At 46.9% G+C, this 17704-nt stretch overlaps 1 protein-coding gene across 1 annotated transcript in view; it reads right to left on the minus strand.

Moving 5' to 3' along the window:
- Positions 1-752: 752 nt before the first annotated feature.
- LOC126199587 (uncharacterized) overlaps positions 753-17704 on the minus strand; it is a 69349-nt gene continuing 52397 nt past the window's right edge. The window contains exon 2 of the mRNA XM_049936512.1: positions 753-3307. Coding sequence (XP_049792469.1) covers positions 753-3307 — 2555 coding nt within the window. The remainder of the gene's footprint in view (positions 3308-17704) is intronic.

Consider the following 17704-nt stretch of genomic DNA (forward strand, 5'->3'; position numbering starts at 1 on the left):
ACGATTACGAGAAAGCGCCTGGTATATTGTAGAGTCAATATATCAAAGCTCCGTTGTTTTTAAATGGCTTTTGTGAACAAAGCCATTTGTCGAATGAACAAGGTGTGATAAAACACCAGCCAACTATTACATGGAGATATACAAATCGTTGTGGGTCGTGTGAAATATACTCTTCGCAGTTTTGCAAACCAAGTTAGGAAGAATAACTTAATCTTTTATTGTTTTATAAACTAAATACATCATAATCAACAAAGAATATGAAATACACTTTTCACATTTCCGTAATATACAATTTACAAGTATCTAACAGTTCACAGTCAGGCCATTATACATCAGTACAAACACATTTTTTAGGAATGAAAGTTATTGACCGTAGCCATTTCTCAGTCCATACCACTGTACCAACAGATTTCACTTTGTAGATAAAGCTTCATACAAAAAGGTTGGGTTATCAGACACATTAGAAGGAAGCCATTTAAGAAAACATTCGGAATTTTTTTTCCACAATTTAACATCGTACTTTCTTGAAAAATTATGTTGGAAGGCACTGATAAAAAATTGTTACAACACCCGCACACATTCACATTCCTCTGTAATCGATTCGTTACCCTGTTTTAACGAGCTAGTTACAAAGTCTTGGTCCACGTAGCACCACTACTTCATTGCACACGTACGATGCACATTTAACAAAATATTCGGATCACATATATAAAAAAATGTTATAGGAGAAGGAATGAGGATATTTTCTGCGGCTAAACAGCAGTACCGTCTTCATTGTCGTAATGGTAAAGTGTCCTGGAAAGTGGATCTGCACTGATGATATTCGACTGGAAATGCTGCGCTGCAGGTAGTTTGTATTTTCTGGAACTGCGACCGCCGTTATCCCTGGAGAAAGACGGAGACAACGTGTCCAAGACACTAGGGGATTTCACAAATTCCTCGTGACCCCTGACGCTGGCCCCGTCGGGAGCGTGTCTCACGAAGTTTTCGTTTATTCTCAGTGGTGAGGTCAAGCCTTCGTTTATCCTCAGTGGCGACGTCTGGTTAGGCCCTTCGTGGAAGGAATTTATCTGGACTAGGTCGGGGCTCAGGAGGGGAGACGACATGTTGCTCTTCGTCGAATGCCTGCGAACGAGGGTGGGCTTCCTCTCTGGGTAGAATGCGCTGGGGGGAAGTTCCTCGATGGGGGAATTGGAAGAATGGTGCAGAGGGAGGAAGAGTCGTTTTGTCGTCGGCGAGAGGGGGAGACATTTCACAATGGTCGGCATCGTCCCGCTGCGCAAGTTTCTGTTGAGGGAGAGGGCCGCGTTGCCGACCAGCGGCGAACCTGTGGAGAACGCGTCTCCGGGCTTCATGCTGAGGCAGTGAGAAGCCAGGGAGCCTTCCGTTATGCTGTTCCTGTGGACGAGATGAGGGTTTCTGGGGAGGGTGACGAAACCAGTTCGCTGTCCGCCAGCACCACTGTTTGCCTTGTTCAACAGTGCTGTGGAAAGACTGGATTGCGAAAGTGAGTGGGGAAGGGTATCAAATAGGTGTGGTGCTTGGTGTGAGAGGGGACTGGTCAGCGGCGACGACGCCACGTTCTGAGGCGAGGTCAACTGCGCGTTCTTAAAAGTCCTGAAAGGGATATTGGCGTTCGGTACAATTTGGCTGGTGCGCGAAGGAAAGGAGAGTAGGTCCGGAGGGTATATCTTCCTGGTGGCGGTCTGCACGACGCCCTCATTCGCGCTGTTCTGAAGGACCGTGCTGTCGCTGTTGCAGCCCGAAGACGTCGAGCTGACCTGCGTGCACTCGCTGCCCGCGACGCTGGGCGCCTGCTTGACGGAAGAGGTATCCAGCAGGGCCGTTTTGGCATCTGATGTGTCACTGCTCGCCGAGACGATGGCTGCCGCAGCTTCCACGTTGCGAGGCGGCTTCTGAACCGGGTTCACCTTCTTTATGAGCGTCTTCTCCTGTTCCGCGGTGGCGACCGCCTCTTTGGCGACCTGCTTGCCGTTGCCGCCGGGGTTCTCGCGGCCGTTCTTCTTAGTGGGAACGTCCCCGGTGGCGACGTCGGTGCGGCAGAACCAGCAGAAGATCGCAACGATGATGCAGAGGATGAGCACCGAGCCGACGCCGAGGAGGAGTATCCAGGCGAGCGTGGTGCTGATGCCGGCCAGGGCGCCGCCGGCGTACGCCGCCACGACGACGAGCGTCACCGCGCGCTCGTCCAGCCCTCCGGAGCTCTTCGCGACGCAGGTGTACTCGCCGCGGTCCGCGTGGTGCAGGTCGTGCACCGTGAGGTTGAGCCAGCCACCTCCGGCGCGCAGGGTGTAGCCGCGGCCGTCGGAGCCGCCGCCGGGTCGTCGCGTGTCGTTGGAGACGACGCGGGAGTTGTAGACCCAGTGGACGGCCGGTGGCGGCTCGCCCTCGGCGCGGCACCTCAGCGTGACGTCACCGGTGGCCGCCGCCTCGAGCCGAGCGCCGGCGCTGGGGTAGACGACGCGTGGGGCGCACGCCAGCTGATCGGGCGACAGGTCGCTCCAGAGGCGGCCGCGCAGCGCCTCCGGCTCGCTGCAGGCGGTGGGCGGCGTGTAGAGGTTGCGCTCGCGCGTCCACGCGTGCAGCGCCGCCAGGCCGCAGTCGCAGCGCCACGGGTTGTTGTGCAGCACTAGGCTCTTGAGGCGGTCGAGCGGCAGCAGCGGCTCCGGCCGCAGGCTCGTCAACCGGTTCGAGTCGAGGCGCAGCGTCTGCAGGTTGGGCACGGCGGAGAAGGGGCGCTGCCCCAGGTGCGTCAGCTGGCAGTGGCTCAGCTCGACCGTCTGCAGATGCGGCAGGTCGACGAAGACGTGGTCGGCGAGTCGGCGGATGGGGTTGTGGTTGGCGCTGACGACGCGCAGGCGCACGTTGTCGCGGAAGGTGCCCGGCGCGAGGTCGCGGATGCGGTTGCGCGACAGGTCCAGCTCGATGAGGATCTCGAGCCCGCGGAAGGCGTCGCGGTGCAGCTGCGCCACGCCGCAGTCGCGCACGAACAGCTTGTGCAGGTTGACGAGGTGCGCTCGCCGGAAGGCGTCTGCGGGCAGCGCGGCGATGGCGTTGCCCGACAGGTCGAGCGTCTGGATCTCGGGGCTGAGGCCCTGCGGCACGGCGGACAGGCTGCCGTTGCTGCACTCGGCCGTCTTGCGGCCCGAGAACCACTTGCACTTGCAGGGCGGCGCGCACGCCGACCAGTCGCCGTCGGCCGCCAGCGCCAGCGGCAGCAGCGCCAGCAGCAGCGCCGGACGCGCCACCGCTCGCCGCCGCATCCTCACCGCCGCATCACCTCCTCCTGCAACAACCAGGCAGAGCAGGTGAAGTGCAGGTCACTCGGAAGATATGTGTGCAAAGCAAAGCACTACATACCAATAACTCTTCTAAAAATTCTGCTAATTAAGCAACCAGTTTCGACGCGTCACTAGCTTCATCTTCAAGCGAATGAAGCTGTTCAAACGGTTAAACTGGTTACTTCGATAATAAAACTTTTAGGAAGAGTTGCGGCTGTTGGTACCTTTTTCCCTACGTCTCCCTGATAAACCTCAGTCCTGCATTCACTTCTATAGGGAGGATCTACAAAAACAAATCATCTAATTTACTCATGGTTTCGGGGCGATCTAACATAATTTATAACGTCAAAAGCCAAGATAACTTGATGTGAAATAGTTTATTTCACGACCAGTTCCGACAATGACCAGCTCTCTTCCTCAGGTTCTTATACCCCCAGAAATATAATTACACATCAGTCTCGTCCACATACTGAGAACATGCTCCAGTTATAGTAATACAGCTTCACACTAGTTTGCCAAATATATAAAACTTGCTAAATATAATATCAATAGCAAATTTAATATATTTGGCAAACTAGTGCGGAGCTGTATTACCATAACTGGAGCAGGTTCTCAGAAAGCCAACGAGACGGATGTGTAATTATATCTCTGGGATATCTGAGAAACTGAGCATGACAGCTAGTTACTAAACACACGGGTCATGAAATGAACTACTTCACATCTAACGATCTTGGCCAAAATATTGTAAAATAAAAACAAGTCAATGATGTGAAACACTGCAAACTATTTAAGGCTGCACTTCACTGCCACTTATTCATACAAAGTGCATGATCGATTTCAGTACGCAGATTCTATCATATCTCCTCAAACTTTCAGAGGTTGCTCAAGGGTACCTTCTGAGTGTTTTGGTATGGGAGACCCACCGTCACCGGCAGCTCGTTGCGGAGTTATTGTATTTATTTTTCTTTCTTACACCTGATAGTTTCGTATCTGCAATGCACTGAAATATCTGCAAAACAGTATAAAAGTCGATAGCATGCGCTGTGTGTCTGGCTTGTAAACAAACTTGCTGTTGACATGAGTAATGTCTGCTTTACCCTTCGACCTCAAGCCTGCATTCAGTACAGCTCCATTATGTCTCGAGCTCATCTTTCCGGCATTGTTTGTTGCACAGTAAGTAAAAACAAATGTTGCATACTGCCGGAACTTTAATACTGAATGTTGCAATCCAGAAGCGCGTTATCATATCAATACACTGATTTCTTTGTAGTGTAATTCTAGCTGACACAGTCCACGTTTGGACCGTGGGGGCGGTATGTGCAATCTATGGCACCTGTGACCTCTGTAAATATTGCAGTCCTTGTGCTGTGTGGCATTACGAGAGTTGTGCCGTTTCAGTATTATCAGAAGCTCCATATAATTACTCTAATGGAGCAAGGAATTAGACTGATGGATGCCGCAGCGATTGTCACCGTGAATCAAAGTAATGTCTAAAAACAGCAGGTGTTCAGGAAGGATATCTACGTACTACAGCACACAGAAACCTCAACATAATGCTACACGTCTAGGCGGCAGTTCCAAAGAACTATTAGAGTGCAGGCCTCAACACAAACGTTACGAAATAGGCCCCACGAACAGAGATTACGTGTCGGAAGACCTCTCAAGGCCGCTCCTAAATCGGATTCCGAGAGGTTCTCTCGTCATATGGGCACGAAACCACTGTTTGAGGACTAGGAAACAGTTGGACGCAACTATTATTACTGACGAAACCTGTATCAGTCTCCATCCGGACAATACTGATGGAGGCAATGTGGAAACCGTTTAGGACCTAATTGTCCGTAGACTGCCACACATAAGGCTGTCCAGTAATCTACTGGGGTGGAATCATGTGTGGTCGCAGGGCACCGTTTGTACGAATACCTGGGAGGATGCATGAACGCATTGTGGCTCCATCTGGTGAATGTATAGGAGCAGGGTTCATGCCGATGCCCCATCGTCATTATCATCTGAGCACCTTCCTGGTTGAGCACAGAATCAGTCAAACAGAACGGCCTCCATATTCTCCAGATCTCAGTTGCATTGAGAACGCATGGGCCATGCTAGAATGAGTGGTTTTCAATCGCCCTATCCCAATATAGGCCTTACAGCGAATCACAGAGGCCGCTTTGCAGGAATGCGACAGTGGCTCAGTGGGTTCTGTAGCCAGTTTGATAAGGAGTCTCCTTACTCACATTCTTAAAGTGTCACCAGTTACGAGGGGGACCACTGGTTCATAAACAGTGTGATTTGCAAGATGACAGTGAGACGAAACTGTAGTGTTAGCAGTGGAATATTATCTCTCTAACTGTTTTAATTTTTTGTGTTCATTAAGTAGAAGTATTTATATTCATTATTTTTGTTTTGTTATAACTGTTTGTGTTTATTAAGTGAAATTGTTTATATTCATTATATTCAGATTAATTTCTTACTATGTCCAGTATTCACAATAAAATAATAGGCAACATTTATTTTGACCATCGTACGTTAACAGTAATACACAGCAGTATTGGTAGGTTGACTGATGAACGGCTGGACGATATGCAGCTAACATATGAGTTCACTTCATGCATTGGTAGAGTGGCACAACGATGCTGTGTTGATCTGTTCCCGCAACGACGAAGCCACACTGCAGTAACTCTGCATCTGCGTGAGTGTTGCATTACTGCATGTTATACACTCCCGGAAATGGAAAAAAGAACACATTGACACCGGTGTGTCAGACCCACCATACTTGCTCCGGACACTGCGAGAGGGCTGTACAAGCAATGATCACACGCACGGCACAGCGGACACACCAGTAACCGCGGTGTTGGCCGTCGAATGGCGCTAGCTGCGCAGCATTTGTGCACCGCCGCCGTCAGTGTCAGCCAGTTTGCCGTGGCATACGGAGCTCCATCGCAGTCTTTAACACTGGTAGCATGCCGCGACAGCGTGGACGTGAACCGTATGTGCAGTTGACGGACTTTGAGCGAGGGCGTATAGTGTGCATGCGGGAGGCCGGGTGGACGTACCGCCGAATTGCTCAACACGTGGGGCGTGAGGTCTCCACAGTACATCGATGTTGTCGCCAGTGGTCGGCGGAAGGTGCACGTGCCCGTCGACCTGGGACCGGACCGCAGCGACGCACGGATGCACGCCAAGACCGTAGGATCCTACGCAGTGCCGTAGGGGACCGCACCGCCACTTCCCAGTAAATTAGGGACACTGTTGCTCCTGGGGTATCGGCGTGGACCATTCGCAACCGTCTCCATGAAGCTGGGCTACGGTCCCGCACACCGTTAGGCCGTCTTCCGCTCACGCCCCAACATCGTGCAGCCCGCCTCCAGTGGTGTCGCGACAGGCGTGAATGGAGAGACGAATGGAGACGTGTCGTCTTCAGCGATGAGAGTCGCTTCTGCCTTGGTGCCAATGATGGTCGTATGCGTGTTTGGCGCCGTGCAGGTGAGCGCCACAATCAGGACTGCATACGACCGAGGCACACAGGGCCAACACCCGGCATCATGGTGTGGGGAGCGATCTCCTACACTGGCCGTACACCACTGGTGACCGTCGAGGGGACACTGAATAGTGCACGGTACATCCAAACCGTCATCGAACCCATCGTTCTACCATTCCTAGACCGGCAAGGGAACTTGCTGTTCCAACAGGACAATGCACGTCCGCATGTATCCCGTGCCACCCAACGTGCTCTAGAAGGTGTAAGTCAACTACCCTGGCCAGCAAGATCTCCGGATCTGTTCCCCATTGAGCATGTTTGGGACTGGATGAAGCGTCGTCTCACGCGGTCTGCACGTCCAGCACGAACGCTGGTCCAACTGAGGCGCCAGGTGGAAATGGCATGGCAAGCCGTTCCACAGGACTACATCCAGCATCTCTACGAGCGTCTCCATGGGAGAATAGCAGCCTGCATTGCTGCGAAAGGTGGATATACACTGTACTAGTGCCGACATTGTGCATGCTCTGTTGCCTGTGTCTATGTGCCTGTGGTTCTGTCAGTGTGATCATGTGATGTATCTGACCCCAGGAATGTGTCAATAAAGTTTCCCCTTCCTGGGACAATGAATTCACGGTGTTCTTATTTCAATTTCCAGGAGTGTATGTTGCGAATAACGTGGGTATTGCCTATTACAGTCTTCTTCACCGCTGTGGAGGTATTTTCCCTGAAGCAAGGGCTATTGCGGTAACAAACCGAATAAACCACAATTGCATTATTACTCTACAACGAGCCGCCGGAGAACATTGGTCCCTGATACCAATATCCTCAGAACGTATCCCTGAACAACCTCTGAAGGTTTGTCGGTGGCGATGAGGTTCACACTGCGATAAAATACGTACATGCATGGGCAACCACCTGCATCATCCATTCCACTTTACCAAGTACTTAAAATCACGTAAAGTTATATAAAATCTTCTTTATTGTTTACACCACACACGAAGATCAAGCTTCCTTAGTTTCGGTTGGTAAGCGCGTTGGCCAGATCGGTTTTAGTACAAAAAATACTTTTTGCATGCTGTTTACAGGCAGAGATTACGACCAATAGGTGTCGTGATGGATGTTATCACAAATTTGAGATTTAGTGCGATGCACTAAGAAAGGTATGATACACTGTAAAACGTGGAAAACTAACATCGGCTGCTGAGTTGACAAATAAACATACCGCAGACAGATTTGTCACCTTAAGCAGAGTATGCCGCACTGAGAATGTTGGGCAGTCTGCATTGATATACCTCCAGATCACGCAACATCATTCATGCTGCGATCATGGGCAAGTGCACACACGACATCTTGTTTCTGACTCTCCGTCCTGTGTCAACACCGACCAGTCATTATGCGCTGTTTCCATTAAGCCGACTGACACACGCACACTATTTCTCTGTCATGACTTACAACACAGGTGAAGGGACACTTGAGGGCTAGGAGTGAGAGAGAGAGAAAAACTACGATCTTCTTTCCATCTCTTAAATCATCAAGTCAATAGCTGCAATGATAGCAGTACGGAAAATTTGGACAACACAGAATTCGAATCATTCATACTCATTATACAGCTAAGAGCTAACGCGGCTACAAAAAGATTTTTAGAAGTTTTTAATACATTCTTAAAAAAACATATTTTATTATGTATCTAAGCTGTGGATGCTTAAACCGTGAAACTGTATGTTATTAAACTGAGTCTGAAAATAGTTTCGGTTCGAATTTTGATGTCCCACGCAGGGAAAGGAGTACCAATATTGATAACAACTAACACATGTGAGTATGAGTAGCCAAAAGGGCTTGATGCATACTGGTTGATTACTGTGGGACGGCATCCGAAACACTGATTTTGAAGAGAAAGAAAACATCTGCACAGTATAATTTTTATGAATTTATTAACACACCAATTTGGAAGATTGAAAGCTCCATTATCAGAGCTCTGCAAATAAAATAAAATAAAATAAACGTAAAGTTTAATCTATAAGAAAGACACTGGCAAAAATCCCAAGTTTGAAAGCAAATTTGCTCCATCCTGCACCCATGCTTCGAACAAGTGATGTGGAAAACATCCAGCATACTGCTTTTATAAAAAAGTAAATATCATCACCATATACATAATAGATATCTGTAATTACACGACTGTGAGGTGGGACACCACGCTCGTTCATTGTGTGCGTACCTTTGCTTATATAATGTGTACGAGAGAATGGGGTAGCCTCTGGCGCCGCTATAAAAAGGAAAGAACGTAACAGTGCTTGTGACAGAGTGCTCGGATTCCGGTCGCGCGCAGCACCCGGGAACACAGATACTGGAGATGTTATTTGCTCCGTTTCATGTACTTGAAATATTTCGAGGTGACGCGCTCTTGATCCCGGCTTACAACCGAGCTTTTTGCATATTTAGTTTGCGCAGTTGTGGCTTGGCGGCGCCGAAGCGTGACGCCCATCTCGGCTTTTGCATAACAAAAAGCTCGCTCAAACAGCGACGCGCCGTTGCGCGGGACGCGCCTTCCTTTGCCAGCAGCCGCCGCAGACAAAACACAGCCACCTGGCGGCGCGCGATCAAACGCAAGCCCCCAAGGCCCGCGGGCCATCCATCACGCCGAAGCGTCCGAACACAGCACGCGCCCTAAATCAGGATTCCTCCCCTCCACTCGTTCGCTCTGTGGCCTCACCGCGCGTTATATTTTCGCTCCTCGAAACAATCCGTTAGTACCCTTTTTCCTGCCCTGTCTGACGAAAAAGAACTCTCGAATGACACACACTCTCGAGCAATTTATACTCAACGATTTATTTGATTCTCTGCCGTGCGATGGACTGTGACCGGTCGCACTGCACTATTTGTAGACGGCTCTCTCTAATTCCCGCACATCAAACTCGGTACGTCCCAGTACTTTTGCAACAGCCATTAAAAGATCAAACACTATTATTATATCTCCATTGCTTTCAGCAGAACAGACATGTTTGGATGCTGTTGTTCCATTATAAATGGGATGGTTCATTACAGTAAAATGTATGCCAAGCTAACAAACGTACCTAATGGTATGAACATCATTTGTGCTGAAAATTCAGAATACAATTACACGTAGAGTAGATTTCTTGGCTATGTTGGGACAGACGCCACTTACCTACCGTTGTTATCTGCAATTCTTTAAAACTTTACTGTTCTTGTCCGCCACAATTTATGTCCAAGGGTGTTAAAGATAATGACTCCACGGAAACAAAGTAAATACACAGACAAGTTGGGTTTAGTCACATTGGACAGGAACGTTTAGTTGTACGAATAAATAGAATGAAAGGTTCAAATAGCTCTGATCACTATGGGACTTTACATCTGAGGTCGTCAGTCCCCTAGAACTTAGAACTACTTAAACCTAACTAACCTCAGGACATCACACACATCCATGCGCGCGGCAGGATTAGAACCTGCGACCGTAGCAGCGCGGTTTTGGACTGAAGCGCCTAGAACCACGCGATCACCGCCGGCGGCGGCATGAATGAATGAGTAAGGATTGATTAGCCTAATCATAAACAAAACACGATGAACACACGTAACGATGATTAGCAGAAACAAAAAAGGAGGCCGGTCAAAAGTTTTTTACCCGCACCAACATAGATTATACAAGCTATTTTAAATTTAATGTACATAGTGACCAAAAAGTCCGTTCACATTTGAAAATTCAATACTTCATGGATTAATATAGGTAGAGAGATAAAAACTGACACACATGCTTGAAATGACATGGGGTTTTACTGAAACAAGAGAAGTGCACAAAATGACGACCAGATGGCTCTACACGTGATAGAAAAGCAATAATTAGCGTAATAATTTATTTTTAGCAAAGCGGATGCTCTTTGTAAGAAATGTCAATGTCGCCCGCATTCATCAACAATAGCTGTAATAAAGGGACAATGTTGTGAACGGCACTGTACAGCATATCAGTAGGTATGGTAAGAAAGAGCCGTCGGATGTTCTCTTTAGCATCCCTGATGAGATCGGACAAGCGCATTAGTCTTGCAACTTCAGGTAACCCGAAACCAATAATCACGTGGTTTGAGGTCTGGGGACCTCGGAGGACCAGCATGACATACTTGGCAGCTTAGCACGCGATCATCGTCAAGCGATGTGCGCAAGAGATGTATCACAAGTATAGCAATAAGGGGCGGAGCGCATCCTCCATAAAGGTCGTTCCTTCCACCCAGGCTAGGGATGATCTGACTCCCTCCCTAAGTAAAGCTCACTTTATAAACAATTCTCATGCGGCGTCACTTCGTGTTGCTATCCAGCGCAATCTATTCGTCAGTTTTCTTACTCGTCTTTGATTTCAATAAAACCTCATGTCATTTCTGGCATGTGTGTCGATTTTTACCTTTTTGCTTACATTATTCCATGAATCAGTGCATTCTCAAATGGTAGCGGGCTTTTGGGCCACCTTATATTCGCGTCAGACTTCTAGGGGTGATAGATCACGGCTTGAGGAATGACTTTTGTTAGACGTAAGATGTTCGCTTGTGCTTCTCGTGTACGCTAGGTCTCTTTTATTATCGATTACGCCGCTGAGGGGCGACAGGGCGTAGGGGGCGGTCTCCGGAATTATGTGTTGCCTAGAATCTAGTCACCTGCTTCCTACGAAAGGAGGTACTCTGAGATTCCAAAATACCTCTCTCTCGTTAAGAGAAACTTACGATTTTCTTATTGTGAATCTATTACTTTCCTGCGATAGGTTCTACGCAAATGCAGCGCACCTGATTGGTAGACCCTGCCAATTCGATGAAATCTCGTCGTCGAAGAGCTGGTAAGTTCAACAGAAAGATGCCTAGCTTCTAAGACAAACAACAGAGTCTCTAATAAAAGTTATTCCGCATGAGGTGATCTATTAACTCAAAGACGTTTGATGCAAAGACACTGAAGCGCCTTGTGTACACAGAAAATCGACTCTTGGCCATGATCAAACAACTGAAAGAAAGTAATGGCAATCTGACGTGCTTTCAGTCGCAGAAATTGGTAAAACATTACGAAGCTTTCCGATGAGTGCTTTGTGGCCGCATCTATTTGATACTTGAGACGAAACTGTATTAGCAAATATCGATGCGACAACATGCATCCCTTCAACTGACAGAAAGGAGCCTGATAGTCAAAAATGCTTGGACACTAGAAAGGTGATAGCGAGAATTTCAATAGGATTTAGAAAGATGAGCGACCCAAAAGCTCTTCAAAGGGTAACGCAAATTTTGTAGTTGCTGTAACCTCGAGTGGATCCTACGCCGCAGCAGCCAACCACACAGTGCGGTATCGCGGGTTGCCGTCTTTCAAGGCACCTGCAATAGAACACGGGCACAGCACATCTCTAGCAGTCCCTACGGCACTTGGTGGAAAATATGATCGTCGTATGCGGCGCTGCTGTCGTCGGAACTAGCTCGCCTTTGTGAGTCACTTACCTCTATCACGATTTCTTGCTATTCTTTCCAAAAAAAATGGTTCAAATGGCTTTGAGCACTATGGGACTCAACATCTGAGGTCATCAGTCCCCTAGAACTTAGAACTACTTAAACCTAACTAACCTAAGGACATCACACACATCCATGCCCGAGGCAGGATTCGAACCTGCGACCGTAGCGGTCGCGCGGCTCCAGACTCAAGCGCCTAGAACCGCTCGGCTACCCCGGCCGGCGCTATTCTTTCCCATGACGGCTTTGTAGTACGCCGCGTAAACGTTCGTCAGTCAGTCCACATTGAGAGTTCACCGCTACAGTTCTCTGGCCTTAACGCTGGCCACGCAAGCCGTCCTACAATCAGAGTTCCTTTCGCGAAGCGCACGGTACCAGCCGTTCAGACCCTACGGCCTTGCTTACAGCGTTCAACTCACAGAACTGTTCTGAGAGCATCGACTATGGACTAAGTTCACGTAGCGATGTTTCCCTGCTAAGTCAGCGCCCCTCTACTGCAGTGGCCAGATGGATGAAAATAGCCTGATGTGTTTTTCACTACTATGTGAGTGACATGGAACATTTAAACTCTGAGTCCATTATCGTTTAGACTTATCGTTGTATAACGGTGTAGAAACCAATCAAAAGCTGAGGATTACTTAGCGAATAACATGTTCGCTATTACTGGGACAGGGGAACCGACTGGACTTGTAGAAGTCATTCTGCCTGTATTGAAATTCAGAACCAAGGACGTTCGATACTGGTTTCCAAGAAATAAGAAATGACGAGACGAGGTCCTAATCGGTGGTGGTAAAATACACTAGAAATAAATGTGTTGAGGCGTACATCTAAATACCAGGTTACATGAAGAAGGCCTTTATCTAGCACGATTGAAATACAGCAGGAAAAAGTTATAGTTCCAATTTCAAATTAATTTTCGTCATTGTTTCGTACTAATAAGCTATTGCAATGTGTATAAGATTTTTATATGTTGTTACAAAGTTTACATTGCTTATTAGGTGCTAAGCCTTAGCACTAACTTGTTTTCTGTAAGCCAGGTGTGATCTTCAAAAAGTCTTCATAGCAGAGTTAAGGTAAGTGTGAATTAGATAATAGGCTCACTGGACAAAAAACTTTCACCCCACGGAGGCACCACGCTAATACCATGTAATAGCGCTTACGGCGTTGATAAAAGCCTCAGTTATGCGAATAAGAATGTGGGGATGTTAAGTGCTACTTTTCGGATGATGTTACAGATTTTTAGGTTAAGTTTGGCTGATTTAGAGGGCCAGTTGAGGTATAATATGGTGCTTGAATGTTGTTCAAACTAGGAATGCGTGTGTGCAGCCCTGACAACACAGCTGTTGTCATCTCGAAAGAGAGAGTGTTCGAAGCATATAAATCGTAATGATGTACAAGAAAAGACAACACTTGGTTGCTGAGGAAGTTGATATATTAATACTTGATCATGCTTATGCTACCTGGAAACAGTGTACCCAAATCATGATATGAAAAACATTCCTTAAAACTTCACACAACACCTCTGGACTGATTTACACTCCACACCATAAGTGGCCAAGAATTTGGCTTGTGATCTATCCCTTGGCACGAGTGTCACAGCACTCACCTCGATTCATACTTTCTCCATAGCCGCTCCGTGCTATTTGAGAACGAGAAGGGAGTAGATGAGGAAACTGCGAACGTGCCGCATTTAAATGGCAGCACAGTCGCACTGTATACGACTTGGCTTTATGTTTCACATTTTCAGTATTATTTATATTTGGTACATTGAAAAAGTAATAAAAGTTTTACCTTGTACAAAGCGTCGGCATATGGACAGACGCAGACAATTTCGCTCAGATTTCCACGTAATCATGACTTCGTGTTTCATGATTGGAACAAAAGGTCTTTCACACAAAGATGGTGATCGTAGAGCTGTAGCACGTTAATATGGAGCCATGTAAACTGTGCCTAACGAGAGGAATATAGACGTCCTGGGTAGCTATAAAGTTAAGGTATTTGTCATTACAACAGGAATTAACTTGAAGGTCAGTAAGTTGTATTTACACATGGAGTGGCGCGCTTACAACTGAAAAGGCAAACGGGCTCGAAGACGGAGTAAGATTGGCAGTGTCCTCGATCAGGAAACGATCCTTGAAATGCTTTCTAGGCCACAATGAATTCTTTAAACCTCGCGTTTAATGACAGTGATCTTAGGGGACTCGACTGTGTTTGTGAGAATGTCCCTTCCATACCGCGATTTTCTTGTTATCTGAATTCCCATAAAATGAGGAAGAAGCTGTTTCTCACGTTGCAGTACCCTCCTACGAAAAATGTGCATTCAAGTCCATTTAAAATGCGAGGTCTGCAGTCTATTCCGGATGTTATAATTTTCATTCCTCCATTCCTTCTTGCTTCATAAGTTCAACAACAACGAGTTTTAAATCGAAAAAACGTTCCAGTCATCCCCCTTGACTTAACCAACGTATTTCACATTAATATATAAAGTCTGAATACCCCGGCTCTACACACACTGCAGATTAAGCGCTTGTTTCGACCGTAGGACCACTCGACACCTTGCATCACATGAAAGGAGGCAAAACAGCAACGGCGCGCGCCACCCTGCGCGTCTCCAGTCTGAAAATTCCAGTTTCTGTGGTATCTGATTCACGGAAAACGTAGGGCTCTATTTGCCGCTGTGACTCACGATACTTGCAAATAATCTCTGGACGAGGAGCGCCTCTGGGGCAAAGGCGTGCAACCCGCAGGCTGGAACGCGAAGCTGGTCGACAACTTATGGGTTTAAATGCGACAGTGAACTGAAAACGAGACATATATGGAAAAAAATAAATAAACTGTGTATTATTTCAAATGTGATAGCCATAACTGTTAACACAGTTATCCCATTGTCAGACGTGATGGTCAATGCCTTCAAGGAAGAATGTTTGCGGTTACCTAAGAAACCATGATTATACACAGGTGTGTACCTCTTTGCACAAAGCAAATCGACGGCTACGTCTGTCCTGAGCGCTCCAAAAACATGGATATGCCACAGGGAGAGTTCGCGACTGTATGGAGAATTAGTAAGTGTTTCCGAGCGAAATTTCTGCAGCGTACTCCAAACAACCTTGGTAACATATGGGCCCTCTACATTCGAGGCCATCAATTTGCTTCAGACCAACATGTGCACGGCTGGTGCCCACGATCCAAAGGCAAAGGCAAACATTTTTCCATGAAGGCAGTGTGTCTCTTGTCTCACAGTGGGCTAAATGTTCGAGTATTAAGATTTATGGTGATTATTTTTTTAAATAACAAACAATTTACTTTAATTTTCCATCTGTTTCGTTTTCATTTGATTGCCCGTTGTGAATTAGTTCCAATGGTTGTTTGCGGAGACGTGGTAACTACATCGAAAAACAATGATTTGTATCTGTGTCGCACTCAAATGTAGTGCAGCATTCAATAAAAGTTACTTGTACTGCCATAATAATATGTATCTTTTTAACACCCCCCCGTAGGACGGCTATGGTGAGGCCTGATTGTATTACTGACTTGAAAAACCCGTCCTTACATTTTCGGAAATCGTGTGTTACAAGCTAAGGGTGTCCGAATATCACCTGCTGTTCAAGCATGACATGACAGAAAGGCATTTTGGGCACTTCAGTTGTATCTGCAGATTTCGCTGTGAAGGAAGGCAGAAAGTCTGTAATGCTCAGCATATTAAAATATCTCGGACTAGTAGGTGAATACTTTCCTTCAGATTTGACGGGTTGTGGAAGTCATTAGGGACTCCGACATTATGTGTGTGTGTGTGTGTGTGTGTGTGTGTGTATGTGTGTGTGTCGGCGGATTTGGGAGAGGGGGAATGAAGATTCCACCTATCAGTGTGCGCCTATGGGTGCGTGCCGCGGAATCCAACGCAGGCAGCGGATTGCTGCGTTCGCGCTTCGCCAGACTTAATTGACGTGCGGTGGCGGCGGCGCCGTGCTGTCTCCTAGCAACGCGTGCTGGGCTCACGCAGCTAAGAGGCGCTGCCAGTGAGCGGCCAAGGGGCCTCGACCGCGCGGATTCGTTTACACGCAGGGGCGCTGAGCAACACTTGTAACGGTGTCGGGCGGAGAGAGGTCACCCAAGGGGAACTTGGCAGCCGCAAAAGAGGCTGACACACGCCTCTCTTACACCATCAGTTTGAAGCCCCCAAAATTGCAAGAATTACTGGTTATACTTAATTAGCACGACCAAATTGTTTTATCTGCTGTAACTGCTCACACGAAATCGACAAAGAGGATTTACTATTATAAACACGGCAGCAGGCAGAACCTGTAAATAAACTTTCAATAAACGATGTATATAGTCAATCGGATGCATAAAGGTTTTTGTAATAAGACTTGACTCGGGTTCAGTGCCTCTGGGGTTATCCTCTTCAGAATGAATAAAGACACGCAACTTACATTTCGAAAAAATGATAAGCATACATTGTGAGCTAAAACGCTCAGGTCAGATAGTAGATATCTTAGATTAAGTTCTCCGTGAAATTACAATAAACTGCACGTGTGGATATTCTTGCTGTTCTTCAAGGAGGACGAAATCTATTACTTCTGCTTCTTGAATTGAGCGTTTTGGCTCACAACATATGCTCATAATTTTAACATAACATTAGTTATGAGAGTTTATTCCTCCTCAAAAAGCTACCCCTAGTGGTATTCAGACCTGGTGAAGGCTTATTATGATACACTTCCTGAACCGGTTGGATGTATACCTCATTTATTGGAAGATTAAAAGCATTTATAAACGTATAACTCCTTCAGTTTATTATTTTCTCCTAATGCGCCAGCCCATGTCAGTGCAACCTACTGGCAAAGAATGGCGCAGATGACAGAAAGCATAGAAAACCCGAAGAACAAGTGATTCACCTGTTTTACCTTTTAATTATGCTTATCTCGAGGCCACATAAAATAGGTTCAAATTGTTCAAATGGCTCTAAGCACTATGGGACTTAAAATCTGAGGTCATCAGTCCCTAGACTTAGAACTACTTAAACCTAACTACCCTAAGGACACCACACACATCCTTGCCCGAGGCAGGATTCAAACCTGCGACCGCAGCAGCAGCAGCGCGGTTCCGGACTGAAGCGCCTAGAACCGCTCGGTCACAGCAGTCGGCACGTAAAATAGAAACACAGTGATGATTTCCATACATTTTTCACCTAACTTTTATCTTTCCAGTTGCTTTTATTTCTAACGCTCTATCCCTCTGCATAGTTCATATAAATAAACAAAACTCGTTCATTCGACTTTGTTTCACTTCTTTCACTTAGTACTTCCCTCCTACCTTCCATCCACTTAATAGTTCTCTTTCTTCGCCATCTCCTGAAAAACCCTTTCAAATATCTGAACATATATAGTTTTGTGTCTTCTGTTACACTTAGTTTTCTCATATCTTTGTTGATTCTTCTCATTCAGTGA

This window comes from Schistocerca nitens, chromosome 8, assembly GCF_023898315.1.
Source record: "Schistocerca nitens isolate TAMUIC-IGC-003100 chromosome 8, iqSchNite1.1, whole genome shotgun sequence".
Taxonomy (NCBI): domain Eukaryota; kingdom Metazoa; phylum Arthropoda; class Insecta; order Orthoptera; family Acrididae; genus Schistocerca; species Schistocerca nitens.